We start from the raw sequence: 20,864 nt of genomic DNA, 5'->3' as shown, positions 1-20,864 counted from the left end.
GTATATTTTGGTGCTGTATAAGATCCTACGTGTTTCATCCAAAGGGACTTCCTGTCAGGGTTTCTTTGCTGTTTTAACCCCTTAAGGCCAAATGTACACGTTGTGATCAAAACAAAAAGTAAACAAAAACTTGTATTTGCGCTATATGTCTGTTCAGGCGTAAGTTGCCTCTTTCATATTATGTGCACCCACACTTATTATACATCATTTTATTCACATAACCCTGGGGGGGCTGAAGATGACAGAGGGGGACTCCCTGGGCTCCCAGGTAAGTCCCCATATTGTGATTGCCGGCGTGGGATCGCCAGCGACCAGGTAAGTAGAAAGGACAGTTTGGGCGTTCTATGCCGCCCTCCGGCGTTTAGAGCCGGTTCCCCAAGGACGGCATAGAACGCCCGCCGTCCTTAAGGGGTTAAACAGCAACCCTTCTTTTTTCTGTGTCTGAGCTTTCAGCTGATTTTAACGATCAGCTCCTTGCGGGATTTAGGATTGGGAACAACGGACTGACCCATCCTGTGATAGACATGTCTGTCAACTCTATCTTCCCTTGATTTAAAGCTAGGGAAAGGGAGGCATCTAGCACTGTGTTCACCTCTCTGCCGGGTGCAAACTTCTGAACTGGGAACCTTAAAGGGTGGAGTTGAAAACCCCTTTGAAAAATCTTTACAACCCATTTGTCTGAAGAAATATTTTTCCAATTTAGTGGCGTGTGAGAAGGCACACTTACTTGAATGCATGGGTTTTCTCTTGGAAACTAGACCACCTCTGGAATGAACTCCTCTGCCACCACCTGGGAGCTTGTGTTTTCGACTGTAGTGGTGGTACCTGGCCTGGTGAGATGCTTCTCGGGACGCTCCTGCAGCAAAATAGGGGCGACCCTCTGTCCGAAAGGGCTATTTGTAGCCAGGAAAGGACTTTTTGAGCTCTGAAAAGGATCTCTTTGCCTTACAACGGCCTTTAACCTCCTGAATGAACGAGGAACCGAAAAGGTAACAATCCTCCAAATTTGGGAATGTGATTTAGGGGCTAGGTCAGACATTCCTGCTGCATGGAGCCAGCTGGTTCTGCGAATGTTTGAGATGTAATTAAAGGATTGGCCAATAATTAGCACTGCCCTGCCGGATACTGTCAATAAAGCCATCTTAGACACCAGTAGAGATGAAGCAGAAGGTTTCTGAGCATTGCCTTCTTTTCTGCTTTATCCAGCATCAGTAATAGTGGGCACACAGCATCAGCAATTTTAAAATGTATATTACAAAAAGTCTGGTCTGTGGGGTCTATAGATACACTGCTCCCAGGGCCGTCTTTAATATTGATTGGACCCTGGGCAAACATTTGCTTGGGCCCCCTGGACCCTGTCGTCTCCTCCCTGGCATGCAATCAAGCCACCCACCCCAACACAGCGTCGGACGTAAAGTAGAGAGGGCTCTGGTGCATGAATTATTTTGGGCAAGAGGGGGCAAAAGATAGATCCCCATCTGTCGTGCAACTCCAACAATGCTTTGACAGCTGGGGCTCTACCATTTCCCCATGCATGCAGGGTTGTATTTAGCACTGAGCAGTATTTCTGTGTTTAAGTGTAAGCATGTTTTTGGATGGAGTATGTTTGTTTGAATGTCGGGGTGTGTTTGTATGTGGAGATGGCATTTGAATGCAAGCATGCATTTTTGTGTAGTGTTGGTTTATGAATGCACTGGTGTTTTTATATATAATTTTGTTGTTTAAAAAAAGAGGTGTATTTATATGTAGTGTTGAAGTTTCAATGCAGGTGTGTATTTGCATATAGTGTTGGCGTTTGAATGCTGAGATGTATGCACATATACACATGCACTGCCACAAACACACACACACACACACACACACACACTGTGATATACATACACACACAGAAACACTTGCAGATACACTGACAACATATAGATACACAGACACACACAATGACAACATACAGACACTCAGATACATAACCTGACAAATGCAGATACAAACACTGACACACATGCAGATACACAGACATATACTGACACACATGCAGATACACACATTGGCTACATACAGATACATGCACAGGTATACACACTGGCACACATGCAGATACATACATACTGACAACATACAGATACACACACACACACAAACAGATATACTGACACACACAGACACACTGTGACAGACATACTGACACACACACAGAGCTGGAGCTGCACGGAGGTGAGTAAACGCTTGCTGCCCGCCCCCCCAGGACCGCCGGGCTTGTAATGAGCCCGGCGGTCGGTATTATCGAGCACCCACTCAAATATTTATTCGAGTATAACAAGCACCCTAATTTTAGATTAAAAATCGGTATAAAATTTTATACCGATTTTTAATCGAAAATTAGGGGTGCGCGTTATACACGTGTGCGCGTTATACTCGAATAAATATGGTACATACTGACACACACAAACATACTGACACACAGACATACATACAGTTACATACTGACACACACAGACATACTGACACACACACAGACATACTGGCACACACGCAGACATACTGACACACACACGGATATTAAAATAGATAGGTGAGAGCAAACACACAGGGAAAACACAATACTACCACTTCCAACATTGGTAAATGGCAGTGTTCACTTTTCTGTAGAAAAAAATAAAGTGCAGTACATAGTGTAATTTTTAAATAATTATTACAATGTTTAAATATAAGTTGGATCACTTGAAAAAGACTCACCATAGAGTCGAAACGCGTTGTGCTTGATTTTTTTAGTTTTTTATCTTGCTGACCTTTTTCTGCAATATATTTATACCCAATAAATAGTATTTTTTCTTTACTGAGAGTTTGGAAAATCACTTCTTGGGAAGCAGCTCCAGCAATCCGCAGGTTTCTTTATGATGAGCCTGAAAGTCTGAGCCTGCTATTTAGAGGCTCAGCACCATGTGAGTTGATCCAACTTACATTTAAACATTGTAATAGTTATTTACAAATTACACTATGTACTGCACTTTATGTTTTTCTACAGAAAAGTGAACACTGCCATTTACCAACATTGAAAGTGGTAGTATTGTGTTTTCCCTGGGTGTTTGCTCTCACCTATCGATTTTATTGCTTTACTATTGTTTTGTGTTGTTTGGGTAACCAACCTTGGTGATTGTAGCAACACCATTTTCTCTTTATTTAGTCACTGTACTTTATTTGTGTGTACACACACAGACATACTTACTGACACACACACACACACAGACATACATACTGACACACACACACATACTGACATACATACTGACACACACACACATACTGACACATATACACAGACAGACATACTGACACATACACACAGACATACATACTGACACACACACAGACATACTGACACACAGACAAACACACCGGCACACACACAGACAAACATAGCCATTAAAGCCTGGATGTCCGGGATACAAATGTGGTTCCTGAGGAGAAGGTCATCCTCCTTAACCAAGGGGGATCTAAAGGCTAGTTTGACAAAATCTCTAACCTCAGAATCATGCTCTATAGCCCATCTGAAGTGAAATTATTTTGATGGGAGAGACTTTCCTACGAAACTCACTCTAGCCATCTGAAGTTGCTAAGTTTGCCTCGGTCAGTGGAAGTTGCTGAACGGACCACTTCCTCAGATTCCTAGTCTATTTCAGAAGAGCCGTGTATAAAACTGGATCGGCTTTGAGTGGAAGAATGAGCAAACGCTCTAGAAGAGGAAGGAGAAGGACTATCTAACCTCCAACAAGATTTGTCCTTTTTCTCTGGAAGGTGTTTCTGGTGCTCAAACAAGGGAAGCACACTATTCTGCTTTTGAGATCCTGTCCCTTTATTTTTTCACTTATTTAAACAAGTATGAGGGGAAGGAGGAGCAGAAAAAATTCAGTCTGACATGAAATGCTTATTGAGAGAACAGAACTGCTTCCTGTCTGACTGGGGAGAAGAGGTTATTGAAGCTCCTCTACCTTGGTCTGCAGCTCGCCCATGCTACAAGAGGGTGGTGAGGAGACAAGTGGGTGGAAGGGGAGGAATGAGGCACATATAGGGTGAGCTGGGGGAATGAGGCACTTTTAGGGTGAACTGGGGGAATGAGGCACATATGGGGAAGCTGGAGCATGAGACAAATAGGGGGTACTTGGGTAATGAGACACATTGGTGGGACTGGGGGAATGAGACATGGGGCGCTGGGGGGAGATAATGACACATGGAATGGAGGGGCTGCAGGGAATGAGACACATTGAGGGGGCTGGAGGAATGAGACACATGGAGGGGACTGGGGGAATAATACACATTGGTGAGCTGGGGGGAATGAAGCATGGAATGGAGGGGCTTGTTGGAATGAAACACATGGAGTGGCTGGGGTTGGACACAAGAAATAGACAAGGTTCTGGGGGAAAGAGACACACAGTGGGGCTTAAAGATGGGAAAGACACACAAAAGGTTCTGGGGAAAGAAAGAGACATACACAGATAAGGGCTGTGGAAGGAGTAAGAGACAGACATGGGCTGGGAAGAGACAACCAGAGGGGCTGGAGAGGGGACAAAGAGACACAGAGGTGCTGTGGGGAGAAATTGACAAGGTGCTGGGGGAAGTGACACACAGAGGGAATGGTGGGATAAAGAGACATATGGGGAAGGGGGATGGGGAAGGGTAGAAAGAGATACACAAAATGGGGTAAGAAATTAAAGAGGGTGATTACGGGACACACAGCTGAAGATGCATTTTTGGGAGGCAGGGAGAGACGGCAAAACTCATCTTCACCTGTGTAGCCAAAAATCTTTGCACAGGCCCCGAGTGTGTATGATTAGCGCCTCACGACCAAAACGTTGTTTAATTTTTTGTCAATTTGATCCACAATAAATACTATTTTTGCTTTCACACTGCGTTGCGATGCCTGTGGACTTCTATTTTTAAGCTTTTCCTGTGGGTGTTGACCCCCTCCACAGAGCTCCTACATATACTCTACTTGTGTGCAGCACTCCATTTACTTTATACATTGATTCTTCCCTGTGATACGTTGCTTGTGCTGGCTGTATACCAACCTGTCTCCTGGTGATTGGTAACTAGTTTTGGCTGGACTAGTTATGCAGCAGGTACATAAACTGAACTCCATTAAACATGCAATAAAGTGCTGGGGAAGGTCAGAACGATGTGAATGCTTTCAATGCTTTCAATGCTGCCTTGTTGCAGAAGATCACCCATGTGACATAACAAGATTAAACGGCTGTAATTATATCATATCAGCTCCAGCTGATTCCTTCGAATGGTGTATCCCCCAAGGCCAGCATTTTATCTTACTGAAAGTAGAGTTAGGAACTTGTAAAAGTTGTATAACCAGGAGTATGGTATATGTATTAATCCAAAATAAATTCCAAAGTATTAATCCAAAATAAATAAATGTGGAGCCATGTTTGCAAGTGAGTATAGGAAGATAAAAGATACTGTTATGTTATATTATTAGGAAGATATATATATATACAGTGAATTGGGCTATGTGCTATGATGATTGTTAATTTATAGAGAACTTTCAAACATCATTTGCAATGAGTGGAGCTACTCTTGGGGGGTTGAACTATTTACCCCATAGACAACACTGAAGAGCAAGCTCTAAATGGGTGTAATCAGACCTGTTAAAAAGTGGGGTTAATCTATATTTGTATTTTCAAACAGAACACTAAGAAATTGTCAGGAAATCAAAAAAATACAAAATACAACCTTTCTTTCTAATTACACATTAAAATTCAAGTTAGTTAAAGAAAATTCAATTATGATAGCTCCTAACACTTTGTATGCCAAATAATTCTATCCCCTTTAATTGATCAATAAACGCATATTCCTTCAAATAGTGAAAACTGAAATATACACGAAGGACAGTAAATACAGGAGAGAGAAGTGCCTACCTAATTAGAATTCATAACCTTCTATCAAGTTATTATATCGGTGTAGTATTCTATTTGTACCACACTGGGTCACTATGGTACTCTGTTAAGAATATTATAAACCTTGAAAGTATTAAAACACTTACATTTTTATCTCATGTAAAAAGCAACACGTAAAAGTAAAACCACAAGTATAATAAACTAATTTATCACTATTACAAACAGAAAAACCAGGATAGAGTAGAGAAATATTCACTGTACCTCTGCCAATTCAGGATTTAGTACACCTAGTTGTGTCTAAGGTGTTTATAGAAAAAACAACACCACCTTAGACACAACTCGGTAATACCTAAATCCTGCACTGGTAGGGGTACCTTGAGGACTGGTTTAGGAACCCCTGCACTAAAGTATAATAGCAATAAAGTCGAACTGGAAAAATTTACGGTATAGCTACTCTGGCCCTAAATTTGAAATTTACTTTGAATTCAATTAGAACTCTCATTTTACTAATAATGCTGATTGCCTCCTTGCTAATAAATGGATACGTCTGCTAGCCATTGGAACTACACATGAAGCATCCGCAAAGTCCTCTATAAACCACTACTATAATTCTGCCAGTCTTTTAAATCTCCTAACGGCCCCAGTCTCTCAGTAAGAACTCAAGGTATCTATTCTATAGTATCAAGAATCGTATCATTAGTACACTACAAAATTCTCTCATGTATGTTATGCAATATCACGGCTCTAAAGATTTTGGGCATTACAACTATAGTAAAGTTTGGTTTTACATTTATTTAAAACCGTTAAGTGTACTTATTTTTGATGATGGGAACACAGCAAGCAATAATAGTTTGAAACCAAAATTATAATAAAGTGAGTTGTGCGTTCAACAAACAAAATACTAATTTTAATACTAATTTTAAAATTCTGGCTGAATTTTCTTCCATTGGACAAGCAAGCACAAAACTGTTTTCAATCTTCCTGGGAATACATTTCATGCAGGTTTAAAATCTGTGAGCAACCTATTGTTTGTACAATATAAGGCAAGGTAGGCACACTCCAATAAGTAATACACGCTAGCCCCTTTAAATGGAGCTCTGTAAAAACTAGATATTGGGTGCTCACTTACATGAGGCTCTATCCCCCCAAAAAACAAAACAAATGCAAATACAAATTGAGTAAGGAGCACAACCATAAATGTTTATATACAAAAAAAAATCTTTATTAGATGGGTACACACTAACAACATATCTCCTTAAATATGAAACCAAAGTAAAAACTCATAGCATGTTGTAAAGCAACTGCCAGAAGAATTCTGGATATATATACACGCCAAGGGCGTAACGCATGAAATAACTAAGTATCAGTAACTAAATGAGATACCCATACAAACCCACAAAAACAGACACATATAGAAAAAGTACAAAAAGCATACCAGACCTAATGAGAAGCAGGGACAGAGTCAACCAAAACGCTCCCAACGTTTCGGCAAAATGCCTTTGTTTGTCCTACCAATATACACGAGTTATGGAAATCAAATCCATTTTACCTTTATGTCACAAATGTACTGTCTTTTTAAATCCACAGAATGATACATGCACACGGATAAGTGAGAAAGCAGCACACCATAACTTAACTCAAAACATTATATGGTTCCCAGGAAGATTGAAGACATTTCTACGTTATTATGGTTTTTTTTTCTTTTTGGTTCCTTTTGTATATTGGAACAACAGAAGAAAATTCAACAAGAATTCAATTAGAGGTATGTTGTGTGCTTAGCACACAACTCAATGTTTTATGTTTTTGGTTTAAACGTTTGTGATATTATTTCTGAAAGTGTTTGGCACCAGAGTCTTATTTGCTGGTAAATTATGTTAATCATATATGCTATATTAGCACCTTCTTTGCACAATTATATTTTAGATTTTGCAATAATTGTTTTCATTATTTGACACCAGCAGGTATCATAAGGATCAGTGCGTTGTATATACTGAATAATCTTATTGCTTATCTCTAACACACCTGTGTATTCGTTAAATATTAACCCTATGCTTCTGCCCAGGTAACATCTAGTTTCAGTGTTTGATAGAATAAGGTAACTCCTTAGATCCTGGGCCAAAGTACATGAATTAGACTTTGTATACTATACAGTGAAGATTTAGACATATTTAATGAGTCATAACATAAGCTAGGACTTCAAGTTAACTTCCGGGTTTGCGTTTTGTCGCGCCATTTCCGCGATGAAACGCAAACCAGGAAGTTAATAGAAGAAAATAGAGAGAGGCTTGAATCGCAGGGCGTCACCGTTTCTATGGTGATTGCCCGCGAAAATACAAGCTGGAAACCAATCATTTACCCCTTAGAGGGGTACATATAGCAGGGAAGATCCACTAGATACGTTTTCACTACATCCAGCTGAGGAAGCCTGTGCGGCGAAACGCGTCCCTGGAGAGACTGTGAGACTTTGGACTATTGGATTTTATGCCTATTTAGTATTTTTTTTATATATATATATTTATACCTTTACTGTTAATAATAAAGTACATTATTTTTTATATAAACATACTATTGGCATTTTCCCTGCTATTTTTAAAGAAGGTGTGTGGTCCTTAACCACATACGCGATTGGATTAGAGCCGATTTGGATGGCTCTAAGCTTGTGAGTACCCCATCTCAGTTATCCTTTACACATAAGATCTACGGTATTGCACCATATGTGCTTTTTCATCCTTATAGGAAACAAGAGAAAGGAGTATTCGCATTAAAGAAGGGTGAGGGTCGCCTTTACGGACCCCAAGAGCGCTACTATTGAGCTATTAGATTTTAGCTCCAAAAATTGTGAGTGGGAATTCTCCCTTTTCCTTTTTTATATACCATTTTTGATTACAGTTTGCACTATGTTTGGTTTGTTATGTTTATGTTTTATAGGAACTATACATTAACTACCATGAATATATTCATAAAGAATACCCAAGGTACTTCTACGTGCATTTTTATTCCCCATCACTTCCATTACTATTACCCTTTAATAGCGCTTCACCTACCCAAGGTTTTTGTTACTACTGTACAAGATAAGACTTAGGTGTTATAGCAGCTTTATATACACTAAGATTTGTTTGGACTATCCTGTTACTTTATCCTATTTGAATATTAGCACTGGTACACCCCCTTTTCTGTAATAAAGAGGGCCCACCTTAGAGAGTGATGCGAAAAGAGGGAGTGGTGGGAGAGGCAACTCGCCAGACCCGTTAATGGTATGTGAGAGAGGATTGGAGGCCCTTAAAAGGGGACCCAAACCCCTCCCACAACTACAAGCCCAGCCTTAAATGTGTGGTTGGGGCAATATTGCCGTAAGAGTTAGATGGTTGGTGTGAATGTGCTGAAATAATTATCCAATACATTAACTGGGCACCATTATGTAATAGGATAGATTGGTATGTCGACAGGTGGTCCCATCTGGCTGGTTTAGAGAAGGAGAGTGAAAGGATGTAGTGATCTATAGATTTGTGGATATATTGAAAGTTTTAAGGTAATCTGTGGAAGTTAGATTAATGGTGGTGAACTTCTTTTTATTAAAGGAATCCGTAGAAGCTAGGTTTATGGCGGTTTTAATTACATATTGTGATAGGTTTGAAAGGTGACTAACAAATCGGATAATAATTGGAACAGTTACTATGGATGGGTAGTCTCTTAGAGGGTAAAGTCGTGTCAGATTTGGGATTTCTTTTAGTAGGGTTTTAATTTGGTAGGATGATAGGAATCCTGTTTTGTTAGGGTGTTGTAACAGCATGTGGTGTTGAAATGAGTGTGGTAACGTCAAATGATAATTTTAAGTATAAGGTGGCAAAAGGAAGTACAAAAAAAGTGAAAGGAGGGAACCTAAAAGGCCGAAAACAAATCGCTGTTCCAACCTAGTCTTAATTCGTTTATTAATCGATTCTGGACCTACTAGTGCAGTCTGCAAATTATTGCATTCCAGTGTACCAGATGGCAAGTGTATGATACCCGTGTGAAAACACTGTAATAATCCATCAATGAGACAGTTAACCAAGTGTTTTAAGGGGTGGTATCTTAATAGTTCAGCAAAATACATAACAGTTATACATGTGAGGTAGGATTTAGGGAACATTTAATTAGAGCACATGGTTTTGGCATGAGCCCGTAAACAGTAGGAGCAAATGTGCAATAACCTGCGAGAACTGAAACCACAAGTACCAGCATTGAATTTATTGCAACTTTGGACTTGCACAGAAAGACAATGTCTCGACCCAGCTTGTGCTTAATTACCTTATCACGTTTTGTAGATGTGTAAGGAACCAAGTGGCCCAGCAAAACTTCTGCCGTAAGCCATAAGTTCGTAGAGTGTGATGTGGACGCGCAAACTGCACAAGCCGGAGTACTGAGGCCTGCAAAGTATCTGCATAATAAGAGTTACAGCCACTTTTGCTGAAAATGAACGCTGATAATCATAGAAGGCCGTACCACCAGCTTGTACATATACACGTAAAGTTCCTCTCGTTTCTATATACGACCAATTTGTTTCAATTCGTGTAGTCTCTGGATGTAGAATTGAATGGCATTCGGAAGTAATTGTACAAACACCCTATACTTTGAACAGGTGTTCGTGCGTTTCCGATATGTTTAACCCAAACAGTTCGAACTAATTGATACGAATGCCTAAAATAGTATGTATTGGCAGGTATATGTGAATGGAGCCGAAAAAAGGCCCCTGTTCTTGAAGGTGAATGACCCAAAAGCCCCTACAGATAGCAATAAAAGTATGCATACATGTGAGCCTGTACGAATCCAGCAGAACACATGTGAAAATGTACGAAATAGTAAGTAGTGGAATAGACCCAAACCGGGATGACTCAAACAGTGCGACCGAGGCGCGAAGGCTTGGGCCTAAACTTACAGTTCAACGATCACTCCTGGGTCAGTCTCCGAGCAAGCTGGAGGAGGAAGCGGGCTGGAAGCGTTCGTTAAACGGTCAGGTAAGTAGTACCAGATGATCAGGAAGCTAGGAACCAAGACCACGAGGACACAGGTAAGAACAGCAAGATGGCGACTTGTGAGTGACCGGAAGTAGTCACACTCAACTCGCCAGACCAATAACGGTATGTGAGTGAGGATTGGAAGCCCTTAAAGGGGGACCCAAGCCCCACCCACAACTATAGGCCAAGCCTAATATATATAACAATACAGAGAATGCAGTGGCGTGAGGTTCCACCTACCAACAACACACAGTGCAATATTCAAATTGGATCCCAACAGGGGAACACCAAAAAAGAAACAGCCTGCAATAAAATAAAAATTTACTATTATTTATTCATCACCAAAAGACACAAATGATACACATAGACCCACTGATACCCTATAATTTAGTACTTATAGCAGATGTCAATGGATAGCATTCTATTGTATATGAAACTGCTCATTTCAATGCATTATTCCTTTACAAAATTAGAATTTGAAGCACACATTAGAACATTAGATTTTTTTTATTTTCACGTTTTGTTTATTTTTGTTATTTACAAACGAAAAAGTAATACAAACAGGTTTCGGGAAGATAAACTAAAAAATATTAATAGTGTACAATGAATGCCAAAGATTCCCACTGTTAAAGAGGCACTGTCACATGAAAATGTATTTTACATAAACAAGTTTTAAACAATAATGTCAATAAATTGATATCATTTTAATCTAACCAAGCTATGGTGAGTTTAGCTGGAACTACCAATTTACAGTCTGTCAGTGTTTACCAATGGAGGTGGCCATTTTACAATTGCCTCACTGTTATCGAACCCTCAGTCAAAATTACTAGGAAAACAAAAAACAAACCTAAGAAAAACTAACAAAATGGGATGTCACCAGCCAATCAAAGTCTATCTGATACTCAAAGTTAGCTGGATAACTTTTGTTTGTTTTTGTTTAATAAATAAATCTGCTGAACATTTTGATAAATGATCAACAAAACATACATTGAGAGGTAAGGGATCAGGATTGGGTGGGTGGGACCTGGTGGAGTCGTCAGTGCCACAACTTGACGAATTCGCCTTTGAAAGGGTGTAGGCTGATGACAGTTCCTTGGTGTCCAATATTGGGACGGTGGAACAGAACTCTAAAATAGGGAATGTCTGGCCAAAAACGGGACAGTTGATATACTTGACAGAAGGTGCAGACCATTTTTAAAATGTACATTATGGGGCATGCACTATTTCCAATGACAGAGATACTTTAAATTACAAATAATTCCGGTAACATGTAGACTTGCTAGAAAAAGATATGAAAGATGTAAGGATTGCAGATTCATACTCCTTACCCTCATTATCACCAAATAACCAGACTGAGCTTAGTTTTTAACAGTGCAATTACAGCTCTGTTGGTAAAGTCACCATTAATATTAATGTCCACGTTTATTTCGTGGAAATGCACCCTCAGTATGCTGTGAACTGTGTATCCGTTGTATCTCCAATGTCCATAACTGTTACGGAATACACAGCTGTGGTTTGGCAATGTTGTTGATGGAGGGAGAATCACCATTATAAATGACACCAAAATGACTGCTTTCTTAAAAATCGTAACAGACTTTATAGTGAAATTGTAAGAGAACTGCTTTCATAATGGGAAAATTTTTAAAATGAATCATGATTAAAGCCATATCAAGTTGTGATGCAACAGGCAACAAAATATATATTTGTTTTAACAAAATGCTTTTCAATAACCTCGTAAAGGTGTCTCATTGGCACAAAAATCAGTGAGTCTTTTTCTGTAATCACAGACTCCAATGTTTCACAGAAAACTCTACAACACGGTTCAAATAACAGAAACATACACACAAATTGCAAAATACACAGATGAGACTGTGCACCACCACATTCAACATTTTTTCTCTTGCCTGATTTGTCACCAGATCAATATTGTTAGAACAGCAGTCAGTATTGTAGGAAAGTCTCTAAAGTGCCCTATGTTCATTGGCTGGTAATTACCGGTAAATAATGACGTTTCTATTTATTGTCCATCGATTTACCTTTCATTTCATTCTGTAGTTTTGATCAAACATCAACAATCGTGCGTCCTTTTTCTGTTTATCATATCTTACACAAGTGATAGTGCTGAGGAATTTGAGTAACATCTACTTTTTCATAGAATGTAATGCTTTAGCTGTCTATAAACTCTTGCAATAATAAAACCCACAGAAAAACTTGCAGAAACATTAACTTTCCCAGAAAATATAATTTTATTCCCATGTTTGTCTTGGGAATTATAAAGTATCATTATGTGAAGAAATATAATGCCTTATGACTATATCAATAACTAGCTTCAGCTGCATGTTCCGTATGTACCAATAAATGCAATCAATAGATGTTATTAATAAACGGTGATGTAGATTGAGAACTGCAAGTCACCAACATGTAATCATAGACCGTAGTCTTTCAAGTCTTGCTTCTTCAAGGGCGACATTGTCAGATGTCCTCCCTAAAAGATAGATTAAAATAATAAATATCTAGCATACTTAGATTACTGGAATGTGCGAAACAAAATTCTATTTGTGTTACCTAATGGGCATGCATATCAACCACCTAGTAAAGTCTCAAACCATAATTTTATATCGTAGATTTAATCAGTCTGATTCTATGGTGGCTGTACTGCACTCATTCAGAAACAGTCATGGTTTGTTTACTAAAGTGAGAATTGATGGGAATTCAATAGGAATTCAAAGTGATTTTCACATTTAACCCCTTAAGGACACATGACATGTGTGACATGTCATGATTCCCTTTTATTCCAGACGTTTGGTCCTTAAGGGGTTAAAGCCAAAGTACCCACAGTGGAAGTGGAATTTTCTAATTCAGTTATTTCGGCCTCAAACTTACTTTGAATTCTCAACAATTCTTACTTTGGGGGAATAACCCGGATCTTGAATCTTACATGAGACGTATTCATCTGTATATAAAGATAACTGGAGTTAGAAAACACTGCATTTTAATGGTTATGTCAAAACTCATGTCAAAACTACAGGGTTACTGACTTGAATTTTTTCCCCAAACGTGAATCAATTTGGTAATCCTGAAATTTAGGCCAAAATAAGCTAATTGGAAAAATAAATATACATAGTAGCTTGTTTCCCCATCTCTTAAAATCAGCAACTCATTTGCCTAATCCTGGCAATATCTAGTCAACTAATTCTAAAAGTTTCCAATTTTGTTTTTCGTTAGCCTTTGTTGTTACATATAAGGATTCTTACTCCAACATGATTGTTACCATTTTCGTAACTCTTAGCTGTAAATATTTCAGTGCTAGGTAAAAGCAGCAGTAAGCAGACACCTTGATTAGTGAAATCATGCTGATTTTATTATTTTAGTACAGATGTAGGCTAGCTAAGGCTGCAGCACTCAGTGATTCATTATGCGATATGATGACACAGCTATTGTTCATTTTCTAGAAGATGGATACTGAAACAAAGCACATTGTTAAAACTGATCAGAAGGGCCATGTTCCATTTATAAGATTTCTAAAAATAAACCTGCAAAAGTGTCTGAATAGTGCGATCCTTCACACTGAATGGAAGAAGGAACACACTTTTCATGTAAAACAGATCCTTTAATCAGGAACAGCACAGATCTAATAAATAATAATAACTTCTTTTTTTTTTTGAATTCTTTATTTTTGTGGGTATACAAAATACGTTAATGCTTTACATCGTGTGCAAAATGTTTTCATGTTTAACACATATGAGATACATAATAAAATCACTACTGGCAACATTTACACATTCGCTGAATTCACCCTTTTTATATAGAAAATCGTGTTGGTTACTCCTCTAGCTTAACCCTTAGTTGGAGTGTCGCGTGTTAGGAGGGTGCATGGAGCCGGCTAGATAGGCCTTGCTTTTGGATGACGGGGCTGATGGCCTACGTGGGCTCTCATAGTTAGTTTTAGGGATACTCAGGTACGTGGCCTACGGCCGCTTAATCCGCTCGGGGAGGGGGGGGGTCATCTTATACAGAATCCCTTGCTATCCGCTCTCGGAGCCAGTTATCAATTTTAGATCTTAAATGGTGAATAATAACTTTAAAGGAAGGAGCTATGGCACAATCTTGCACTGAACATAGATTTCGCTAAGAAACTTGACATGTAGTAAAAATTAAAAACATAAAACAAAACATAACATAAAACGAGACCGCAGCTATGCGGAGAGTTTGTAAGCCTGTGCGGGGAGTTCAGCATGCAGTCCTGCACAGACGACCTGTGTGGGTCGGTAATGGATTAGTCTGCTGGTCGGTGTGCTCAGGTCTGGGAGCTTGTCGCGTTCGATACCCATTCTCTAGGCGCAAACGGTATTATGTCTTCCACGTTCCATGTCGGGCGGGCTCCTGTAGGCTCCGCTGGCAGTGTAAGTCCAAGTGCTTGGAGGAAGTTGGTCGCTTCGGATATATGAGACAAAGAAAACGTCTTACCGGCTCTTTCCGTTGTGAGACGGTTTATACCCCATTTATAAGGGATGGCATTCTCCCGCAGCTGTAAGGTAACTTGGCGAAGGGATCTGCGCCATGTGAGGGTCTGTCTGGAGAGATCCCTGTAGAACGTTAAGGTGTCACCTTCAAATGTTATCGTTGGGGAGCCTTTTGTGGCGCCCATCAGGGCTCCTCTGTCTGAGTCTCGGACAAATTTGAATAGAACGTCCCGTGGTGCTTCCTGGGGAGCCTTAGCCGCTTTAGGTAGACGGAAGCAGGAGTCCAGTCCCACTTGCTTGGCCTGCTTCGGGACCAACAGCGTAGCTATAAGCCTTCTGCAGTAGTGTGGCAGTTCCATGTTGGTGACTGTTTCGGGCACCCCCCTGATTCGCAGGTTTCTGGCCTTCGATTTGTCTTCCATGCCGGCCATTTGGGCCGTCAGTGTTGCGCATTGCTTTTGCAGGGATCCCAGCATTGTATCCGTGGCTGACTGTGCCACCCTGGTGCTCTTAAGGGACTCTTCCGCCGAGACCACGCGGGTAGATAGTGTGGAGATTTCACTTCGGACTTGCGCCATGTCTGCATCAAACATTGCTTTAATATTAAGCATCAGTGCCTTAATGTCAGCCTTTGTAGCAGGTGCCGCATCACCCAGGTCGTATTGCTGTGGTGCCTTGATTTGTGCCTTGCCGGGAGTGGAAGCAGAATCAGGCATGCTGTCCTCATCCGAGGAATGCGTGGTATAGGCCTCACTCGGCGCCATTTTGGCGGGCTCCTGTCGCTGTGCCGGGCGCAGAAAACTGCCAATATCCTGAGATCCATAGGTAGGATCAGCCCGGCTTTTCTTGGCCTTTTTCCCCATATCGTAAGGGGTCCGGGGGTCTGAGTATTTGGTCCCGGAATCTGCTTTTAGTGCCGAGATGAGAGTTTTAGCGGGTCGCGGTGTCGGAGCTGCTTCAAGCTGCGACTTGCTCGGTCAGGCGCTGGCTCCGCCCCCCAATAATAATAACTTCTGATTGTGAATGAATGATATGTCAGCACAATATTGTATTAGAGTCTAAATCTAGTGAGAATCCCCAGATTTTATCACCATTATTTCTGTGTCGCAGCCAGTGCGAAAACTGATCCGTGCCCCCCCCCCCGCGCTTACTCTGCGCGGGACGGGGCCGCAACACATGGCAGCGGGCACCTGGTCGCAGGGGTTGTAGGGCTGCGACCCCTGTGACCACGGTATGTATGCCAGTGCATGCAGATGCACACACACTTAAAGGACCACTACAGACACCCAGATCACATCAGCTCAATGAAGTGGTCTGGGTGCCAGGTCCCTCTAGTTTTAACCCTGCAGCTGAAAACATAGCATCCAGCCTCTAGTCTAATTGACAACCGCTAGAGGAGCTTCCGCGAGACACTGAACGTCCATAGGAAAGCATTGAGTAATGCTTTCCTATAGGCGGTTTGAATGCGGAGCTGAGAGGCGGAGGGATCCCCAGCGCCAAGGGAGTCTGGCGCTGGAGAAAGGTAAGTGCTGAAGACACACACACTATCACAAACAGACGCATACACACTAGCTAACAGACACACACATTTACTGACAGAGACACACTCAGCGACAGACATACATACACACTCACTTACAAAACATAAACTCTCACTGACAAACACACACTCACTAACAGACATCAAACAGACTCACTAACAGACACACACAAACACACTCAGTAACAGACACACACAGTAACACACTCACTGACACTCACTAGCAGACACACACTTAATAACAGACACACTCACTGACACTCACTAGCAGACACACACAAACACACACACACACTAACACACACACTCTACACACACACACACACACACAAACACACGCACTAACACACACACTAACACTCACTAACACACGCACACTCTAACACACACACTCTAACACACACACTAACACTAACACACACACTAACACTAACACACCCTGGGGTCTAGTGGTAACACCGGGCAGGCTGGCGGGCGCGCGAGGGAGCACTCTCCCCTGAGTGCTCCCTCGCGCGCCGCGTACTGATGCCGCGTACTGATGCCGGAACTGATTTCAGTTGCTCACACGGGAAGCTGAACAAACTTTGTCATTAATAGGACCCATCTGCTACAAAAACTCAAATTTTGATTGGTGATATCCCTTACAGATATCGTGTTATAGGTAATTATTCCTGCATAAGGTAACCATCCTGCAAGAAATAAGTACTGCTACGTCAATACCCGAAAAGCAGCAGAAGTTGCTTTTTTCCAGACTTTATCCACATCTACAGTTTCCAAAAGAAAAGACACACACACACACATTTCCCCCAACACTCACAAATTATTATTATTTTTTTAAATTTTAATTTAAATTCACCCAGCCTGGGAGAGCTGGAGTGGATTACTTACCTGCGGTCCAGTGGGGCTGCTGGGCGGGAAGGCAGGGGGCAGACAGGCTGAGCAGGCAGCGAGGGAGCTCTGATTTTCCTGCTCAGTTCCCTCACGTGCAGCTTAATGATGCCGGGAGCTGGAGTGACGTCATATTCCAGTTTTCGGCTTCATTAAGCGGCGCACAAAGGAGCTGAATAGGAAGAGCTCAGATGAGCATGCTCTCTTGCTGGGGGAGGGGCTCAAAAGTGGCCAGTTCTTGAGCCCCCCAGTACACAAGGCAAACAAGGGATCTGCCTGGGCGTTTGGGGGTGGCTTTTTTTGCCATCCCCTGCAAAGTACTGCCCAAGGCAAATGCCTTGTTTGCCTCGCAATAGATACATCACTGCCTACAGGGAAGAACTCGGGTCTCTAGCATGAGCTCCCAAGTTCATGGACAATGGATGCAGGCCTTCAAGATGGCCTTGGGTGAAGGGAGGGCCCTGTTCGGACTCTGTCTCGTAATGCCGCTGAACCCCCTACCTCTACCACCGAACCGGGGTATCAGCTGGCTCGAGCCAGCACCCCTTAAGCCCCCAGATAGCCAATAACAGGACTCGCTTTTTGGACTGCCCCTACACTTGCATAACTCTCCAGGTTTTCTTTATTTGCTCATCTCGATCACCATATTACTAGAGTAGCTTACTTTTGCTGCAAATATAATGTGTTACCGTCTCTATCTTATGCTAGGAAATAGGAGATCATGTTAAGCCTTTGTAGTTCCATGATTGCGCAGCTTAAAAGGATGCAAGTGCTAAATGATGGATTATATGTTGTTATCTAGCTGAGGCTCTTACGCAATGCAAATAATTTGTGATATCACTTAACAGCCATGACAGGTTGACAAACTTACACGATACATGGGCATCCACCATCGTAACCAACCTGGAAACCTGGTGACCAAGTCTAGCAAACTGTTATAATCAATAGTGGTGCGGACTCAGTGGTCCTTCAACATATTACCCAAAGCATGTACCGCAACGTGTGTATATATATATATATATATATATGGAGAGAGAGAGAAATTATGAAATAGATTCTGGATATAATTATATATATATATACCGTATATATTTAGAATTGCAAGCTCAGTGGCACAGAACTTTATTCAGAGAATAGTACAGGCAAAGATAGAGAATGGCACCTTTATGAAACAAAAAGTGATGATGTACAAAAATAAGGCTGTGTTCTGATGAATAGGTTCCGAGGACAAAAGGGGAAATAAAATAAAAAAGCGTGTTCTAATACCATTATATAACCAAATTATATTTTGCATTTAAAGTAAATTGGGGATGGTTAAGATTTATACTTATTTAGCATTCAACGTATATATTACGCCAGTATTCCTGCTAACGTTTAACTTACAGTACTCCCGCTGGCACTTACGGTACTTACCGGTACTTTATGTTATTTTATTCTAATTCGTATTCACTTTCAGGCACCTCATCATGCCTCTTACTCTGCTACTGTTAAGTATAAATTGTCTTGCCAGGCATATTTGTTATTATCAATTTATGTGTTTTAGTATTGCCAGTGAGTTAGGCTCATACAGTTGACCTTTGCTTAGCATGTTTCATTAATGATCTACTCTAGGTGGAACTGATGATTCTCTAGCCATAGCTAGCTACTAATTTACTATCCACCACGTACATTTCAATACAAATCTAGCTTACTATCTTTACCTACTATCACTGTTTTACTGGGAGCTTTGATGTGTCCTTTTAGCCTGTTAATTATAACTGTAAAATGAGGCAGCCATGTCGCGGAGGATATATCAATGTGTGTATCATTGCAAATTTGATGTGTGACCATTTAATATATATCCCCTTTTTCTTTTCTGTACCCACTTTACCTATGCCTCAATAAAAGAAAGATTTACAAAAAAAAAGAAACAATGGTGAGCAATCAGTAGGTCAACAGACATTAGTTTTATTTTTATAGGGTCTTTTATGGAGACTTGCAGAGTGCATTAGTAAACAATCAAGCATTTTTTTACTCTTGATTTGATTATGAAGGAAAATCACTGTAACTGCAAAATCCTACATAATATTAGATGCTTTAAAATATATACAGGTGATACTCGAAAAATTGGAATATCGTGCAAAAGTTAATTTATTTCAGTAATGCAACGTAAAAGGGGAAACTAATATATGAGATTACATGCAAAGCAAGATAGTGATTTGTCATAAGTGCGATGATTATGGCTTAAAGCTCATGAAAACCCCAAATCCACAATCTCAGTAAATTAGAATATTACATGCAATCAATAAAACAAGGAGTGTACATAGAACAATATTGGACCTCTGAAAAGTATAAGCATGCATATGGACTCATTGCTTGGTTTGGGCCCCTTTTGCAGCAATTACTGCCTCAATGCGGCGTGGCATGGAAGCTATCAGCCTGTGGTACTGCTGAGGTGTTATGGAAGACCAGGATGCTTCAATAGCGGCCTTCAGCTCTTCTGCATTGTTCGGTGTCATGTCTCTCATCTTTCTCTTGGCAATGCCCCATAGATTCTCTATGGGGTTCAGGTCAGGTGAGTTTGCTGGCCAATCATGCACAGTAATCCCACAGTCATTGAACCAGGCTTTGGTGCTTTTGGCAGTGTGGGCAGGTGCCAAGTCCTGCTGGAAAATGAGGTCAGCATCCCCATAAAGCTCGTCTGCGGAAGGAAGCATGAAGTGCTCCAAAATCTCCTGGTAGATGGCTGCGTTGACCCTGGACTTAATAAAGCACAGTGGACCAACACCAGCAGATGACATGGCTCCCCAAATCAACACAGACTGTGGAAACTTCACACTGGACTTCAAGCATCTTGCAGTGTGTGCCTCTCCATTCTTTCTCCAGACTCTGGGTCCTTGGTTTCCAAATCAGAAAGAGGACTTTGGACCACTGAGCAACAGAACAGGTCTGTTTTTCTTTAACCCAGGTAAGACGCTTCTGACGTTGTTTGTTGTTCAGGAGCGGCTTGACAAGAGGAATACGACATCTGAAGCCCATGTCCAGGATCCGTCTGTGTGTGGTGGCTCTTGATGCACTGACTCCAGCCTCAGTCCACTCC

At 41.0% G+C, this 20,864-nt stretch overlaps 1 protein-coding gene across 1 annotated transcript in view; it reads right to left on the bottom strand.

Annotated features, from left to right (window-relative positions):
* Positions 1-11,470: 11,470 nt before the first annotated feature.
* LOC134608542 (ethanolaminephosphotransferase 1-like) overlaps positions 11,471-20,864 on the bottom strand; it is a 167,262-nt gene continuing 157,868 nt past the window's right edge. The window contains exon 11 of the mRNA XM_063451424.1: positions 11,471-13,379. Coding sequence (XP_063307494.1) covers positions 13,367-13,379 — 13 coding nt within the window. The 3' untranslated portion in view covers positions 11,471-13,366. The remainder of the gene's footprint in view (positions 13,380-20,864) is intronic.

Source organism: Pelobates fuscus, chromosome 4 (genome assembly GCF_036172605.1).
Source record: "Pelobates fuscus isolate aPelFus1 chromosome 4, aPelFus1.pri, whole genome shotgun sequence".
NCBI classification, from domain to species: Eukaryota; Metazoa; Chordata; class Amphibia; order Anura; family Pelobatidae; genus Pelobates; species Pelobates fuscus.
Note: the sequence above shows the minus strand (reverse complement) of the source record. Positions and strands in the feature narration are given on the sequence as shown.